At 46.8% G+C, this 17,117-nt stretch overlaps 1 protein-coding gene across 1 annotated transcript; it reads left to right on the forward strand.

Annotated features, from left to right (window-relative positions):
• The first annotated feature begins 5,790 nt into the window (after positions 1-5,790).
• LOC103182390 (S-adenosylmethionine synthase) lies at positions 5,791-16,851 on the forward strand. The gene is made up of 9 exons (XM_007899389.2): positions 5,791-6,199; positions 7,808-7,885; positions 8,931-9,053; positions 9,957-10,069; positions 12,491-12,634; positions 12,967-13,185; positions 13,883-14,065; positions 15,080-15,213; positions 16,363-16,851. Exons 1-9 carry the CDS (start codon positions 6,106-6,108, stop codon positions 16,463-16,465), a joined length of 1,191 nt encoding a protein of 396 aa, XP_007897580.1. The 5' UTR covers positions 5,791-6,105; the 3' UTR covers positions 16,466-16,851.
• Positions 16,852-17,117: the final 266 nt, after the last annotated feature.

A 17,117-nucleotide genomic window follows, 5' to 3' on the forward strand; every position in this document is an offset into this window, starting at 1 on the left:
ATTCCCAAAGATAAAATGCCTGTAACCTCCTGTGTTTCTCTTCTGGTGTTATTTCAATTCAACTGGCTTTGACCAGTAGCAGAGTCTTGTTGACTGCAAACCCTTCTCCAGTATTTGCTAACCTTGTACACTGTGCAGCCTGGCTCACTCACAAAGGTATTTGGGTATTGACCACATGCCAGTCCTAGCAGGTTTCTAGCGTATGTGGGGTTAGTTTCTTGGCAGCGTTGAGTGCTGATTTCTCCCTGTGTGGAGGACAGGCACCCTTGCTACTGCAAACCAAAGCATCTCGGCCCCCAGAATCCTCCCATGGGCCACTTCCAGCTCATGGGCCAAAGGTTGGCCACCACTGCAAGTGGTGCTAGGGGCTAAGGCAGGGGGAATTGTAGGCCTTTGGTATTGACTGCATTGCCCTCGGTCAGAGAAGAGAGGTGGACACATGTGTCTACTCCTGGGAGTGTAGAGACAACAATAATAACTTGCATTTAAATAGCGCCACTCACGCAGGGTAGAATCTCGAAGCATTCAACAGTGGCGGAGCCTCACATCGAACCCTATGGAGGGGTTAGGTGACTAGTTACGGTTGAAGAAAAAGGTATTCAGGGGTGATCTAAAGGAGGGGAAGGAAGGGGCAAGGCAGAGGGATTGAGGGAGAGAGTTCCAAAGTTTCAGGGCAAAGCAGCTGAAAGCACAATCCCCGAAGGTGGAGGGAAAGGGACAAGCAGGAGGCCAGAGCCAGCCAAGTGGAGGTGGAAAGTGGTGGAGTGGGGATTAAGTAGGTCAAGTAAAGCAGACATGTCAAAGCTAGGTCACCTGGCCAGGAATTGGGAGTCGAGCACTTTTGAGAATAAAGATGTTTTGTTGCCCTCAAAACTTAATACTTCAGGTAAATGCGAGAAATGAAGGAACATTCTGATTTGCACAGTATTGAATGTGACTAAGTCAAGTCCAAGGTTTCAGCCTTGACCCTGGTCTGTGGCTGTGGGCTGATGTTATGTTGTGTAATGTCTGGAGTGTAAAAATGCTAATAATCTGGGGTATTGTTGTCCAGGACACCATGAGAGAGAGAAACTCCCTTCTCGTTTCGAATAGTACCACGGGATTTTAACGTCCACTGTTAAAACCACAGGCAGACGGAATCTTGGTTTAACATTTCATTTGAAGGACAGCATCTCCAACGATGCAACACCCCCACCAGCACTGCATTGAAGTGTCATCTTAGACTATGTGGTGCAAACCCCAGACATGGGGCTTAAACTCAGAGGCAAGAGCACTACCAACTGAGCCAGACTGACACACATTGCTGATCATGGGTTGGGGGTGTGCACTGACCCAGCTGGTCTTGATGAACGCCGTCATTTCCCAACATATTAAATTCACGACTGCTTAGTTAAACAAGAACGACCTTTAATAATTAACATTTCTCTGAGCTTCACAAGGTCTCGCTTGCTGTTGATGTTTGCTTGTTTGTTTTTGTCCGGCTGAACCAATACGAAAAAACGTCCCATCTCTTACCTTTATTTTTGAAGGAAGGAAAACAAAGTGCAGGAGGGGGTTTGTTTTGCCATCGGAAAGTGGAGTGCATTTTAGTGAATAACCAGCCGCCCTTTACACCACCTTCTTCGCCGCTCAGTCTCGAGACACGCTGCCCCAATCATGTCACCCCCATGCCCAGGAGCAACGCAAACCAGAGAAAGATACCAGAGATTGAGGGACTTCAATTATGTGGAGAGACTAGAGAGGCTGGGTTGAGGAGAGATTTAATAGAGTTGTTCAAAATTATGAGGGGTTTTGATAGAGTAAATAGGGAGAAACTGTTTCCCCTAGCAGGTGGGTTGGAAACTAAAGGAAACAGATGCAAGATCATTGGCAAAAGAACCAGAGGGAAGAGGAGGAGAATTTTTTTTATGCAGCGAGTTGTTACGATCTGAAATGCACTGTCTGAACGGGTGGGGGAAGCAGATTCAATAATAACTTTCAAAAGGGAATTGAATAGGCTACTTAAAAAGGAAAAAAATTGCAGGACTATGGGGGTAAGGAGAGGTTGAAAAGGCAGGATTTTAGGACAGATAATAATAATATAATCAACAAAAATAACACTTGGAATAAAAAGGCCCTCTTCAGCCTTGCTCCTCCCTACTTTTGTGGGCTGCTAACTCCATATAGGCCTGTCTGCTCCTCCGCCTTCTTCCTTAAAAGAAAATGATGTCTCACAGAAAAAAAAATGCGAGAGGAAAATCACACAAGGTCAATATCGAAGAGAAATGAAAAACGAGGTTGAGATTCGAACAAATCGTGACATGAAAAGCACTGTATCAAACAAAATGCGAAGGCTATTATTTTATTTGGGGCACGAGTTCCAAACTTTGCACAAATAACTTAAAACTTGATAAGCCGCACCAAGCTCCGTGTCCTTATCAGCCCTCTCCTCACCCGGCCTCCTTCAAGGCCCGTCTCAAGACCCTCCTCTACGATCGGGACTTTCTTCATCCTCCTACCCCATCCTCCCCACCCTCCATCCCTGCTGATCCCAACCTCCAGCTTGGGACCTAATCCCTGACTGTCCAGCACCTAGGGACGTCCTCCCGATGTGAAAGGTGCTATACAAATGTAATTTGTTATTGGTATTTGAATTATGTTGCTGTGTACAAATTGGCTGCCACATTCGCCTACAAAATACTCAATTTTTGCAAAGGATTTTGAGATGTAGTTTACGTTAATTTAATGTATTTTAATATGTATGTCAGCCTGGCAGCAGTAGCACTCTCACCTTGGAGTCAGAAGTTATCAGTTCAAACCCCGTGTTAGTCTTGGAATCACATAGTCGAAACTGACATTCCAATGCAGCGCTGAGGGTGTGTTGCATTGTTAGAGATGCCGTCCTTCAGATGAAATGTTAAACCGAGGTCCCTTCTGCCTGTTCGGTTTGACGTTAAAGTTCCCATGGCGCTATTCGAAAAGAGAAGAAAGTTTCTCTTTCCCGGTGTTTTGTCCAACAATTGGTCACTCACTCCATGCCTATTTGTAGGACATTGCTGTGCACCACTAGCTGCCACGTTTGCTTATAAAATACACAGTTTACACTTTACAGCATGTCCTGTGAAGAGCGTTGAGACTTGAATTTTCAAATTCAAGGATTATCATTATTATTATTATTCACGGGGCTGGGGGAAATCATAGCCAAAGTTATTACACCTAGAGGAAGTTCAGGGCTGTGAGCGCATCACATGGGGCGACCAGAGGGAGTGCGAATGGGAATAGAAACAGTTGAGGAACACAGGTCACATACCAGTTGATGAACTCTTGCTGTTCATGAACCGTTCTCAACAAACATCAGTGTTCCTGAAACAAGGTCACACCAGCTGGGATTATATGTGTGTGTGTGTGTGTGTGTGTGAGTGTGAGAGAGTGAGAGGGTGGATTTAAGGAGCTTCACTTTCGAGTGAATTTCTAACAACAACAACAACAAATGACATTTACATTGGGAGGACGTCCCTTGAAGGAGCCAAGGGAGGGAGCAAGGCGAAGGGATTGTGGGATGCAGTTCCAAAGGGTGGGAGCAGAGAGACTGAATGCCCGACCGCCGATGGTGGGGCGGGCCAGGTGGGGGATATGGAACAGGCCGGAGCCTGCTGAGCGGAGTGAGCAGATAGGCCTATATTGAGTTAGCAGGTCACAGAAGTAGAGGGGAGCAAGGCCGTAGAGGGCTTTGAAGGCGAAGATGAGGAATTTGAACTCTATACTCTGGGGGATGGGGAGCCAGTGGAGCCGGGTGAGGGTGGGGGTGATGGGGTCACGGAGTCCGATGCGAGGGAGGACACGAGCTGCAGAGTTCGAATGATCTGCAGCTTGTGGAGGTAAGAGTTCAGAAGACCGACAAGTGGGGAGATAGTGTAGCCTAGATGTAATGAATGCGTGGATGAGAGTCTCGTTGGCCTGAGGGGAGAGGCAGTGGCAGAACCGGACAATGTTGTGGAGGTGGGGGAAGGCAGAATGGGTCATGGCACAGATGTGGGGTACAAAGGGTCAAACAAGACGCCAAGGTTCCAGACTGGCTCAGTGCGGTGCAGTGTGCATCTTTGGATGGTGATGCTGAGATGTGGCGGTGCTGACAGGAGCCAATCAGGAGGGCCTCGGTCTTGTTGACATTCAACTGAAGTTAGCTCTCATCTAGGACATTATGTCTGACAGACATTCCATCAGGTCAGCAATGGTTGTGGAGGCAGAGATAGAGTTGGGTGTCATCCACTTACATGTGGAAGTTGACCCTATGTCTGCGGATGATATCACCAAGAGGGAGTATGTAAGTATGTAGATATTGAAGAGGAGAGGACCAAGGACAGAGACCTGAGGTACACCGCAAGAGACTGCATTCCTTAGGGCTCTGTTATTGATCCTCTCCTCAGCTGGATAAATTGATAGACCAGTTTAATTGGGGGACACTGGGAGAGAGAAACTCCTTTCTTTTTTCAAATAGTGCCATAGGATCTTTAACATCCACCTGAGCAGGCAGATGGGATCTCAGTTGAATGTCTCACATGAAGGACGGCATCTGCGATATTGGACCCAGGCATCCGCGTTAGACGGGGTTTGCCCTGTACCTTATCTCAGGTTAAGATTCCGTGTTTTCTTGGGCTCGAAAACAGCCCCTGAGGGAGTGAGTAATGCGTGTAAGGAACGTGATCCGATTGCCCTGGTCATCCAGCTTTTCATCTCCCTCTGTTTGTCACATTCACTGAACTGACACGCTCAAATATTATAGAATCCTGAGCCAAAATAAGGCAGGCACTGAAATATCGCAGATAGAGATGGTCCTTCAAAGGAAACGAACAGCTGGTCCCAGTCACAGACAGAAATACATTATCTAAGCTTGTATCAATAGGTGCTCTGTCGAGCCCTGCTATTTCACCCACAAAATGTGCAGTCAATTGATTTTATAATACATCCTGTGAAGCACTTTGAGACGTCTCAACAACGTGATCCAATGCAAAGCTTATTATCATTATTATTATTAAGGCTACAATCATAATAATGATTCTTTTATTTGGTATAGGGCTTTGTGATGTCATTGAACCATCTCAAAGCACTTCACAGGGTTCACTGTAAAGGGTAAATTCTTTACAGTAAATCTGTGTATCTGTAGGTGAATTCAATAGCCCGTATGCACTCAGTAATATGTGTGTGTGTCAATGTGTATGTGTTAGCGTGTGTGTGTATATATCAGTGTGTGTGCGTGTATGTCAGTGAGTGTGTATCAGTGTCAGTGTGTGCATGTCAGTGTGTGTGTCAGTGTGTGTGTCAGTGTCAGCATATGTGTCCGTGTATGTGTCAGTGTTAGAGAGGGTGTCAGTGTCAGCGTCTGTGTCAGTGTGTGTCAATGTCAGTGTGTGTGTGTGTCAGTGTTAGGGTGTGTGTCAGGGTTAGCGTATGTGTCAGTGTGTGTGTGTTAGTGTCAGAGTGTGCGTCAGTGTTAGTTTGTGTGTCAGCACGTGTGTGTTGTAAATCACTCCAAGCGCTGACAAAACTCTGATCAGCTTCTAACGCAATCGCTATTTGCACATTGCATCACTTTGTCACTCACTTCTCAAGTTTCCGATGAAAAGGGAAAAATAAACACACTCACCCCACACCATCCCCCATCCCCACGGCCACCCCCACCCCCCCATCCTCCCCGCTCCCTCCCTCTCCTCTGTTTCCATCAATCCCATCAACTCTCAGCTCGGACGTTCCAATCCAGAAAGGTGGAGGGGGTGAAGGGGGGAAAACAGCGGTGAAATATCCCTAACCATTCCCGGTAATTGAAGACGGGGAACACTGGATGGGTGAGCGGGGGAAGATCGCCCTGAGAAAAATCGGAACGCCGAGCCCTGGTTCCACGGAATAAATCCTCCAATCGAACAGAACAGGGATGGAATATCCTTGTCACCCCTGTGTGTCACTCACATGATGCTGTGATAATATTCCCTTTGCCTTATATAACGGACAACGGGAGGCTGGCTGACTGCACTCTTAACACTTGGCACTGACAGAACCCATCTCCCTCCTCTCTCCCGAGACAACATTCCCACGACCACGCACAGGAGAATCCGGGAATCTGTCAGCAAAATGAGCTGCCCGCTAAACGGTGTCAATAGCAGCCTCCTGGATGCCGAGGGGAGTTTCATGTTCACCTCGGAGTCTGTGGGAGAGGGACATCCTGGTAAGCCAAATGTCACCGTGCCTTTAAGACATACACTGGGAGAGAGACAGAGAGCCTGCAGCAGGTGTCAGCTCACTCACCGCACACCTGAACCTGGAGACACGATCAGGCTGACTAGTGAGGGCTAACAAGGTATCTGCACAGTTAACAGGTGTGTCAGCATGGCTCAGTGGTAAAACTCTCGCCTCTGAGTTAGAAGGTTGTGGGTTCAAGCCCCACGTTGGGATTTGGAATCACATAGTCTAAGCTGACGCTCCAATTCAGTGCTGGGTGGGGGTGTTGCAACGTTAGAGGTGCCGTTCTTCAGATGAGACGTTAAATTTAGTTCCCGTTTGCCTGTTCAGTTAAAGATGCCAAGGCATTATTCGAAAAAAGAAGGGAGTTTCTCTCTCCCGGTTTCCTAGCCAACAATCCCCCAGATAAATTTAGTCACTCACTCCATGGCTGTTTATGGGACATCGCTGTGCCCACATTGGCTGCTGCTTTTCGGCCACAAAATACAGTCACTCCATTTTACAATATATTCTGTGAAGCACTTTGAGAAGTCTCGATGACATGATAAGGCGCTATATCAAATGCAAGAATTATTATTGTGATTATTATTATGTGGCAGGTTATCTGAACAGTGAGGGGCTATGTACATGCTTGCACTCATCTTAGCCCCATCACTGGAATTGATTCTGAGACGTTACACCTCGAAAACGGCGCTATTTAAATGCAAATTATTGTTGGTTACTGTAACCGCAAGTCCCTGCTCTGTTGTATGGACATATTTATCCAATTCCTTTTGAAATGTTCTTTTGAACTCACATTAAACGGCTACTTCTTCCAATAACCCTCTGGCTGTGTGTGGCTGTTTTTCTAATCCCCCCTTAACACAGGACACAGTAATAATCTTGGGTTTATGCCCCATTAGGCTGGTAAAATGCCTCTTAAAATCTTTCAATGTTTTGATTTGCTTTGCTCCGTGTGTGTGTGTGTAACAAATAGACAACTATTCCAGCAGGCAGTAAGACACCTCTGTCCACTATGTCAACTTGACTCAGTTGATAGCACTTTCGCCTCTCAGTCAGAATGTTGTGTGTTCAAGTTTCAATATTGAAGACTTTGAGTTCACACAATCCAGGCTGACACTCCAGTGCAGTGCTGGGGGGAGTGCTGCATTACAATAATAATCCTTGCATTTAATATGACACCTTATCTTGTCATTGAGATGCCTCAAAGCGCTTCACAGGATATACTGTAAAGTGGAGTGACTGTGTATTTTGTGGGTGAAATGCAGCAGCCAATTGCTCATGGCAGTGTCCCACAAACATTCATGGAGTGAGTGACCAAATTATGTTTTTTTTTGGAGGGATTATTTATTACGCGCAAAAAGCAATCGACCAATCGATTAACAATCGGGTTCCTACTTACTGCTAGGTAAACAGAGATGCATGGAGTAACAAACTTGCCTAAGGTTTCGCCACACCCGGGAATTAAACCCGGGTCCTCTTGCTTGCGAGGCGAGTGCGTTTACCACTAAACTACAGAACTGTCCGAGGTGCCATCCTTTGGTTGCGACATGAAAGTGTCTGATATTAATGGAGCGTGTCTTCTCTCCTTCAGATAAGATCTGTGATCAGATCAGCGATGCCGTTCTTGACGCACATCTCCGTCAGGACCCTGACGCCAAAGTAGCGTGTGGTAAGCTACACGCAGCAAATACTCAGTCCGCACACAAGAGGATGCTGCACATTCTTCACATCAGACATACAATCCAACTCCACTAATGATCCTATGATACAATTGAAAAAGAGAAGGGAACTTGTCTCTTCCTTTGTGCCTGGCCAACAATCTCCCAGATAAAATTGGTCATTCACCTCACGGCTGTTTGTGGGACCCTAATGTGTTGCAAACCACGTTTGCTTTCACTTTTCAGTGAAGTGCTTTGAGACATCCTATTGACACGTATCAAATGCAAGCAATATTATTATATCAATGTAAATTGTCAGGAAAGAATCAAGACATTGAGTGTCAGCTCTATGTGTGCTACACATTTAGCCCATAAAATACACAGACACCCCACTTTACAGGATATCCTGTATGTATTATGATAAGGTGCTATATCAAATACAAGGATTATTATCATTGCAAACCTGGTGGGGAGGACATGCTCACGTGTAACCCTATTGTCTCCCTGCCCAGTGTTCATTCACCTCAATGGAAAGAGTCTCCAGGCACCGATCAGAGCCCCGAAATCTCTCTTAGAATCATAGAGATGTATAGTGACGACAGTTCAGCTCATGTTGTCCGCGCAGGCTTTTTAAAAGAGCCCTTCAATCTCAGAAGGTGTCAGCCTGGCTCAGTTGATAGCACTCTCACCTCTAATTCAGAAGGTTGTGGGTTCAAGCCCCACTTTGAGGATTTGAACTCACATAATCCGGGGAATGGGGTTGGCAGGTGCTGTCCTTTGGATGAGACGTTAAACCAAAGTCCCGTCTGCCCGTTCAGGTGGGTGCTTTTTTCTTTTTTACCATCCCATGGGAAGAAAAAAGGATTTTCTCCTGATGTCCTGGTCAACTAACTCACAGATGAAGTTGATGATTCACCTTATGGCTGTATTTCGGACATTGCTGTGTGCAAATTGGCAGTCACTTTAGCTTACAAAATTACGATCTGATAAGGCGTTACATCAAATGCAAGTATTATTATTAGTAGTTATTTACCATTTCTCTTCTGTTCCCCACAGAAACAGTCTGCAAGACGGGGATGGTGTTGTTATGTGGAGAGATCACCTCTCGAGCAGTTGTTGATTATCAGAAGGTGGTGAGAGACACCATCAATTTTATAGGATATGATGATTCCGCTAAAGGTGAGTGTGAGAATCATAGACACAATGACATATAGACAGTCTAAGTTGCTGCTATCTCATCCACTGATTGAGCAGATACTCTTCCCACTCAGCTCCCGTTTACTCTGCACTAACGGGTAGGGTGGTCCTAGCTGGACAAGCAGCGGGAAAGCTTCCCAGATGGCAATATCAATGGCAAACTATGCAGTTTTCGCTAGTTAGATTCCAGTAGTTACCCCAACATATGCTCTTGGGTCCCCCAAGCCTTGGCTCTTGCCAACCTGCGCCTAATATTTTCCGGAATTAGGTAAGCAGGATGTATCCCTCCAGGGAGAGAGTGCGCATTCCATTCCATCAATCTATTTCTGGGATTTCCACGTGTAGGTGGGATGTATGGAATTCTCAGTTTGGTTTGGACACTCTTAAGCACAGTGATGGGTTTCCGCATGTGCCAGACACCTGGCTGACCAAAAAAAACCAAAGGAAAATGTCAGAGGGCACTTCATTAAGGAATGTAACATTTTAAATGGGATCAAAAAAAAGTAAACCCAGAACAATACTTTCTGAAGCACTAAAGACAGTAGAAAAAGAGGACACAGGTTAAACTAAATTAACTTTTATTGTAAAGTGTAGTGACTGTGTATTTTGTAGGAGAATGTGACAGCTAACTTGTCACAACAACATCACACAAACAGCCATGGAGTGAGTGATCAATTGTAACTGGAGGGATTGTTGCCCAGCACACCTTCTCTTTTCGAATAGCGCCATGAGATCTTTAACATCCATCTGGGCAGGCAAATGGGACCTTGGTTTAACATCTCATCCGAAGGACAGCACCTCCAATAATGTTCTGTTGTGTATTGTCTGTGTGTCAGGGTGTAGGATGGATTTGCCGCTAACGGTGAGTTGTTCACCCACACACAGGCTTTGACTTCAAGACCTGCAATGTGCTGGTGGCTTTGGAGCAGCAATCACCGGACATCGCACAGGGAGTCCACCTGGACCGCGACGAGGAGGACATCGGAGCTGGAGATCAGGTGTGTTTGGCAGTGTGGCTCAGTCAGTCACACCTCCCAATGCCCTCTCTCTCACACATTGGAAGGACGCTCCCTGCTTACCTAATCCCAGAGAGTATCAGGCACTGGTGAGCTGGTGGCCAATTTGTTCTGGTCAGCCGGGTGTCTGACATGTGGAAACCCATCACCGTGCTTGAAAATATCCAAAGCAAACTGAGATTTCCATGAATCCCACCTACACATGGAAATTCCAGAGATGGAATGTTGCAATGGAATACGCACTCTCTCCCCGGAGCAACACATCTTGCTTCCCTAATTCCGGAAAGTATTAGGCGCAGGTTGGCAAGAGCCAAGGCTTGGAGGACCCCAGAGTGTGCGTTGGGGTAACTGCAAACCAAGGTCCTGTCTATTTAATTGTTCAGTTGGATTTCAGTTGGATTTGAATGATTCCATGGCATTATTGAAAAGAGAAAGGAGTTTCTCTTCATGTCCTGGCTCAAAATTCCCCGGATAAAATAGGTCATTCACTTCACAGCTTCACATTTGTGGAATGTTTCATTTTATCCATAAAATACATACATACATTTACTTGCAGTAAATCCTGTGAAGTGCTCCTAACATGAAAGGTGCTATACTAAGTGCAAGGATTAATGTTAGATCATTACTCAAACAGAACCTGCCATCCCCTTTCATGTGCAAAAATCACTTGAATCTACGACTGTTTGTGGGACACTGCTGTCCGCAATTGGCTTCCGCACTTCGCCCACAAAACATAGATTCAAATCGCTTACAGTATATCCTGGGAAGTGCTTTGAGACGTACAATGACGTGATAAGGCGCTATATCAAATGAAAGGAATATTATTATTATTTTATCTACAAAATACACAGTCACTACCACTTACAATAAACCTCGTGAAGCACCCCTGATGTGAAAGGCGCTATATTAAGTTCAAGAATTATTGTTAGATCATTACTCAAGCAGAACCTCCCCAATCCCCCTTTCATGTGCAAAACCACTTAGGTCAGGGTAGCCCAGAATTTCCCTTGATCTTGTAGTGTAAGGGTTAACCTGAGAGCCGGGTGCCAGCGAAGAGCTGTGAACAAACAGCCAGGTCATGTTGTTTCAGAGCAAAGCGGGTGCCTCTAACCATGCAACCATCGCTCCCTGTTGCATCACCCAAACAGTGCTGTGAGGGATAGCTTCACTGGGCAGCTGTGTGCAACCTCAGGGCTCGGGGTTAGTGTGGGGGTAGTGAGCATCCAACACAGTCACCGTGACTCCTGCGCGGAGTCATATTATGACAATATATTCCTTGAGTTTGGTATAACGCCTTATCACATCTCAAAGCACTTCACACAAACAGAAATGGATTAACTGTGTATCTGTAGGCAAAATGCAGCAGTAAAATCCTGTGAAGCACTTTGAGATGTCTCGACTATCAAATGCAAGGATTGTAATATTACTATTGTTAGTTACAAAGTGAAGGGCACCAGTAATTCGCACAAGTATTATTAGTGTATTATTATAATTATAAACCCCACTCAGGTCTGAAGGCATTGTATGAAACTGCAAGATGACATGTCAGAATTGAGCCTGCCTTCTGTGGCAGCCTCTAGTCCGGTTCCTCAGCCAGGCGGGTCCGTAGCCAGTAGTCCTGGGCATTGTGGATGACAACACAACCAGTTCATTGGCAGGACCTGAAAGAGCGGACCAGTCACTAGGGGCAGGGACTCCTCCCACTCAGCTCCTATTAACCCTGCAAGCCGAAGCCCTAACAGGTAGGGTAGTTCCAGCTGGACAAGCAGCAGAAAAGCTTTCCAGACAGCGATATCAATGGCAAGCTCTGTGGTTTTAGTTGGTTAGACTCTAACACTTACCCCAACGCACACTCTGGGGTCCCCTGAGCCTTGTGTTTTTGCCAACCTGCGCCTAATACTCTCCGGAATTAGGTAAGCACGATGCATCCCGCCAGGGAGAAAGAGCGTATACCATTCCAACAATCAATCTCTGGAATTTCCATGTGTAGCTGGGATGCATGGAATTTCCAGGTTGGTTTGGATATTCTTAAGCATGGTGATAGGTTTCCACGTGTAACAGACAGACACCCAGCTGACCAAAAAAAATCTTTTGGTATACAGATGAAAGGCTAATGTATTATTTAATGGCCTGGCTCTCACCTCTGAGTCAGAAGTCTGTGGGTTCAAGCCCCATATCAAGATTTGGAATCACATAGTCTAAGCTGACCCTCCAATGCAGCGCTGGGGGTGTTGCATTGTCAGAGGTGCCGTCCTTCAGATGAGACGTTAAATCGAGGTCCATCATTGGAAAAAGAGAAGGGAGGATCAAGGATAGTGACGGCTCAACCATTCTGATTAATTCCTTTGCAGCACTTACACATAGCGGCCAAACAGGGGTTTATTGTTAATCCGTGTGTTTCAGGGCCTGATGTTCGGTTACGCCACCAACGAGACGGAGGAATGCATGCCTCTGACCATCATCCTCGCACACAGACTTAACGGCAAAATGGCAGAGCTCAGACGTAATGGATCTCTACCCTGGCTGAGACCCGACTCCAAGACTCAGGTTCGAAGTGTTTCATACAAGGGTACAGAGCACAAGGGGGGCCATTTGGCCAATCGGCTCCATCGTGTGGTGCTGCAGCGTAATAGTTAGCGCGCTTGCCTCGCAAGCGAGAGGACCCAGGTTTGATTTCCGAACGGGGAAAAACCTTAGGCAAGTTTCCTTTACTCCACACGTCTCTGTTTAACTAGCAGTAAGTAGGAACCCGGTTGTTAGTTGGTTGGGGGATCACTTTCTGCGGGTAATAATCCCTTCAAAAAAACAATAATAGTGACTTGGTCACTCAATCCGTGACTGCTTGTTAACCCTGTGCCGGCTGCATGTTGTGTGTACAGGTGACAGTGCAGTATGTCCAGAAGAACAACTCTGTGATTCCCACCCGCGTTCACACCGTGGTCATCTCGGTGCAGCACGACGAGGACATCTCAGTAGAGGACATGCGGGTGGCTCTGAAGGAGAAGGTGATCAAAGCAGTGGTGCCCGCAAAGTACCTGGATGACAAGACAATCTATCACCTCCAGCCCAGCGGCCGCTTTGTGATCGGAGGTCCTCAGGTTAGTGGCTCAGAGTTTTGTTCGTTAAAGAGCGCTACACAACAGGCTCAGGCTTTGCCCAAATTTGGGTTGATGCTCTGCTTCACCAAACGTTTGATCAACAGATCAAGGCCCCGTGCATTGTGGTTAGCGGGCTCACCTCGCAACCAAAAGACCTGGGTTCGATTCCCGGCAGTTTATCTAGCAGTAAGTAGGAACCCGTTTGTCCCAGGGGTAATAATTCCTTAAAAAAAAAATTGGTTACCATTTATTGGCTGCCGCGTTTCATCCACAAAATATACAGTCAATTCACTTTACAGTATATTCTGTGAAGCGCTTTGGGATGTCTTGAAGGCGAGATAAGGTGCTATATCAAATGCAAGGAATATTATTATTATATACACCCACACATATACACACACAAACATTCATACACACACACGTGTGTATGCGCACACACATACACACGCATGACGTATATGCACACACACAGACACACAACACACACACATATACACACACACAAAAACACACACACAATGCTTATATAACATGCACAGACACACATGGCATATATACACACACACATGGCGTATTACGCATGCACCTCACACATACACACACATACACACATATACACACCACATGTATGTGCGTTCCCTGAGTCCTACTCGTGGTGTTGTGAGTTGTGTGTTACAGTACGTGTCTCTATGCACAGGGAGATGCTGGGGTGACAGGACGGAAGATCATCGTGGACACTTATGGTGGTTGGGGCGCCCATGGTGGTGGGGCCTTCTCAGGGAAGGATTACACCAAGGTGGATCGTTCCGCAGCCTACGCCGCTCGCTGGGTGGCCAAGTCACTGGTCAAAGCTGGTCTGTGCCAACGCGTGCTGGTGCAGGTGAGAGTCTGAGCTGGAGCCAGCACAGGGCGTGATAGGCAACAACAACTTGGATTTATATAGCACCCTTCATGCGGGGTAGGATCCCGGGGCGCTGCCGGCATGACAGGCAGTCAGGGGCACGCCATGCACTCAGTGGCTGATGCTAAAAGTGTGTGTGTATATATCCCCATTGTGTGAGTGTGTACATACAAACTGTGTGTGTGTGAATACGTTGTCTGTGTATATACGTACTGTGGTTTGTATGAGCTATGTGTGTCTGTGTGTATATATACCTTGTGTGTTTAGGTATGCACTGTGTGTGTGTGCGCGTACATTATATACTGTGTGCATGTGTTTTTATATAGGTGCCCATTGTGTGTGTGAGCATGCATGCGTACGTGTGTGTGCTGTGTATATACGTGCTGTGTGTGTGTGGGTAAGTGTGTATACTCCTCTTGGCTGTAATATTCCTCTTAGGGTTGGATGGAATTTGCATGGTTTTGAGCACCTCACAGATAATCATTGCAATACTGTAGTGCCTGGTTTGAAGTCTGTACAGGTTTGTGAACATCACACCAGTTCTAGCCGAGCTCCACTGGTTCCGTATCGCTGAACAGATCGATTTCTAGATCCTCAGACTCGTTTTCAAATAGCTTCATGCCCTGGCAGCTCCCTACCTCTCCGACCTGCTTATTCTCCAACCCACTGCCCGCTGCCTCCACTCAATTGGCTCTGGCCTCCTGCTTGTCCATCATGTCCTCTGCTCCACCATCAGTGGCCGCACTTTTAGCCACCAGGCCCCGACACCCTGTAGGACTTTCCCTCAATCCCATTGCATTGCCCCCTCATTCTCTATCTTCAGGTCACACCTGAAGACTTTCCTCTTCGACCATGCCTACTCTTACTTCACCCTCCGCCATTGTCAAGCGTTCCGAGGCACTGCCCTGTGTGAGGAGCATTATATAAATGCAAGTTGTTGTTGTGCGCGAGTGGGTTTGTTTCCTAAACGTGTGCTGTCATGGGAACTTGCAGGTTGCATACGCCATCGGTGTGGCCCACCCTTTGTCCATCTCCATCTTTTCCTATGGGACCTCACAAAGGAGCGACAATGAGTTGATGGAAATTGTGAGGGAGAACTTTGACCTTCGACCTGGGGTCATCGTCAGGTAAAGCCCAAAGTTACTCATAACAATATAAACCGATCATAATCCTTGCACTTGATACGATGCATTTTCATGTCAGGAGGACATCTCAAAATGCTTCACAGGATTTACTGTCAATGGAGTAAAATAGAGGTTTTATTCATCAGCAGGGCCTAGAAGGGCAGTCTTGTCATTGGGGGGAAAGGGAACCATCCCACTCAGCTCCTGTTAACCCTGTAAGCCAAAGCCCGAGCTGGTAGGGTGGTCCCAGCTGGATAAGCAGCGGGAAAACTTGCCAGACAGTGTTATCAATGGCAAGTTATGTATGGCTTAACTGGTTAAACTCCAGCATTTACCCCAATGCACACTCTGAGGTCCCCAAGTCTTGGCTCTTGCCAACCTGCACCTAATACTTTCCGGAATTAGGTAAGTAGGATGCTTCCCTCCAGGGAGACAGTGCACATTCCATTCCAACAATCTAGCTCAGGAATTTCCATGTATATTCCAGACCCATTTCTATCCCACATCCATGTCATGATCCGCTCTGCCTTCCCCCACCTCTGCAACATCACACGGCTCTGACACTGCCTCACCCCTCATTCATACATTTGTAACATCTAGGCTTGACTACGCCAACTCCCTGCTTGTCAGTCTTCCCAACTCATTCCTCCACAAGCTGCAGATCATTCAGTACTCTGAAGCCCATGTTCTCTCCTGCACGAGGCTATACCCTCGCTCGGCTCCACTGTCTCCCCATCCCCCAGAGGATAGAGTTCAAAATCCTCGTCCTCGCCTTCAAAGCCCTTCACAGCCTTGCTCCTTGCTAGCTCTGTGACCTGCTAATGCCCTATCAATCGGTCTGCTCCCTCCACTCAGCAGGGCCTACTTCCCTAAACCGCACCTGATCCCAACACCCTGCTTGGGTCCAAATTCCTGACTGTCAAGAACCTTAGGACATTCTCCTGACGTGAAAGGCTATAAAAATGTTATTTGGTGGTGGTGTTGGACAGGTGGGATGCATGGAATTCTCAGTTGGGTTTGGATACTCTTAAGCCTGTGCAGTGCTTTGAGACATCCTCCCAATGAGAAAAATTACAAGGATTATCATTGTGATACTAATATCAATATCCCATCTCGATTAGAGAAACAAACATCTATCTTTTCCTTTCACAGGGACTTGAACCTGAAGAGAGCCATCTATCAAAAGACCGCTTGTTACGGACACTTTGGCAGGAACGAGTTCCCCTGGGAAGTGGCCAAGAAACTGGTCTACTAATCTGATCCCACCCCTGGTTACCAGACTGGTCACCATCTCCAGATCCAAATTCCACTTTGACTTGCCCACAGCAACGATCAATTGATCTAGATTCAGTGTTTCTCTAATTCGGCCAATGATTTAGTGTGGCGAAAACAAGCCCCCAACTCGCATCCTCCAACCCCCCTCCCCGGCTCAGGGTGAGGGATGGGATGGGAGGGAGGGAGGGAGGGATTGTGTGTGTGTGTGTGTGTGTGTATGGAAGGAACGCAGAGCAGTGCATGTTTGTCATTGTAGTTCGAACACTATTGGGCCCCATTGCTGAGGAGGGGCAACCGGGCTACAGCTCCCAAGGAGCTTCCCAAGGGAGGGAGGGTGGGCATTCAGACATACAGGCACTCTCCCCTTCCCTCTCCATCTCTCTCCGCGTGTCAGCTGGCTCAAATGGGGGGGGAGGGGGAAGTGAGCCAGATTAATTGGAGTTGAGGTCAGATCAGTCGTGTACTAATAGAATGGTGGAACAGACTCAAGGTGTTGAAAGGCCTCCTCTTGTTCCTATGTTCCTAATACAAAAAGCCGCACACTGAGGCCACCAGTGCCTGATTCCCATATCGGGATACTTCCAACCACAACTGGGCAATCCTTTAATTTCAGGAAATAGATGTAGAGAGAA

This window comes from Callorhinchus milii, unplaced genomic scaffold, assembly GCF_018977255.1.
Source record: "Callorhinchus milii isolate IMCB2004 unplaced genomic scaffold, IMCB_Cmil_1.0 Scaffold7, whole genome shotgun sequence".
NCBI classification, from domain to species: domain Eukaryota; kingdom Metazoa; phylum Chordata; class Chondrichthyes; order Chimaeriformes; family Callorhinchidae; genus Callorhinchus; species Callorhinchus milii.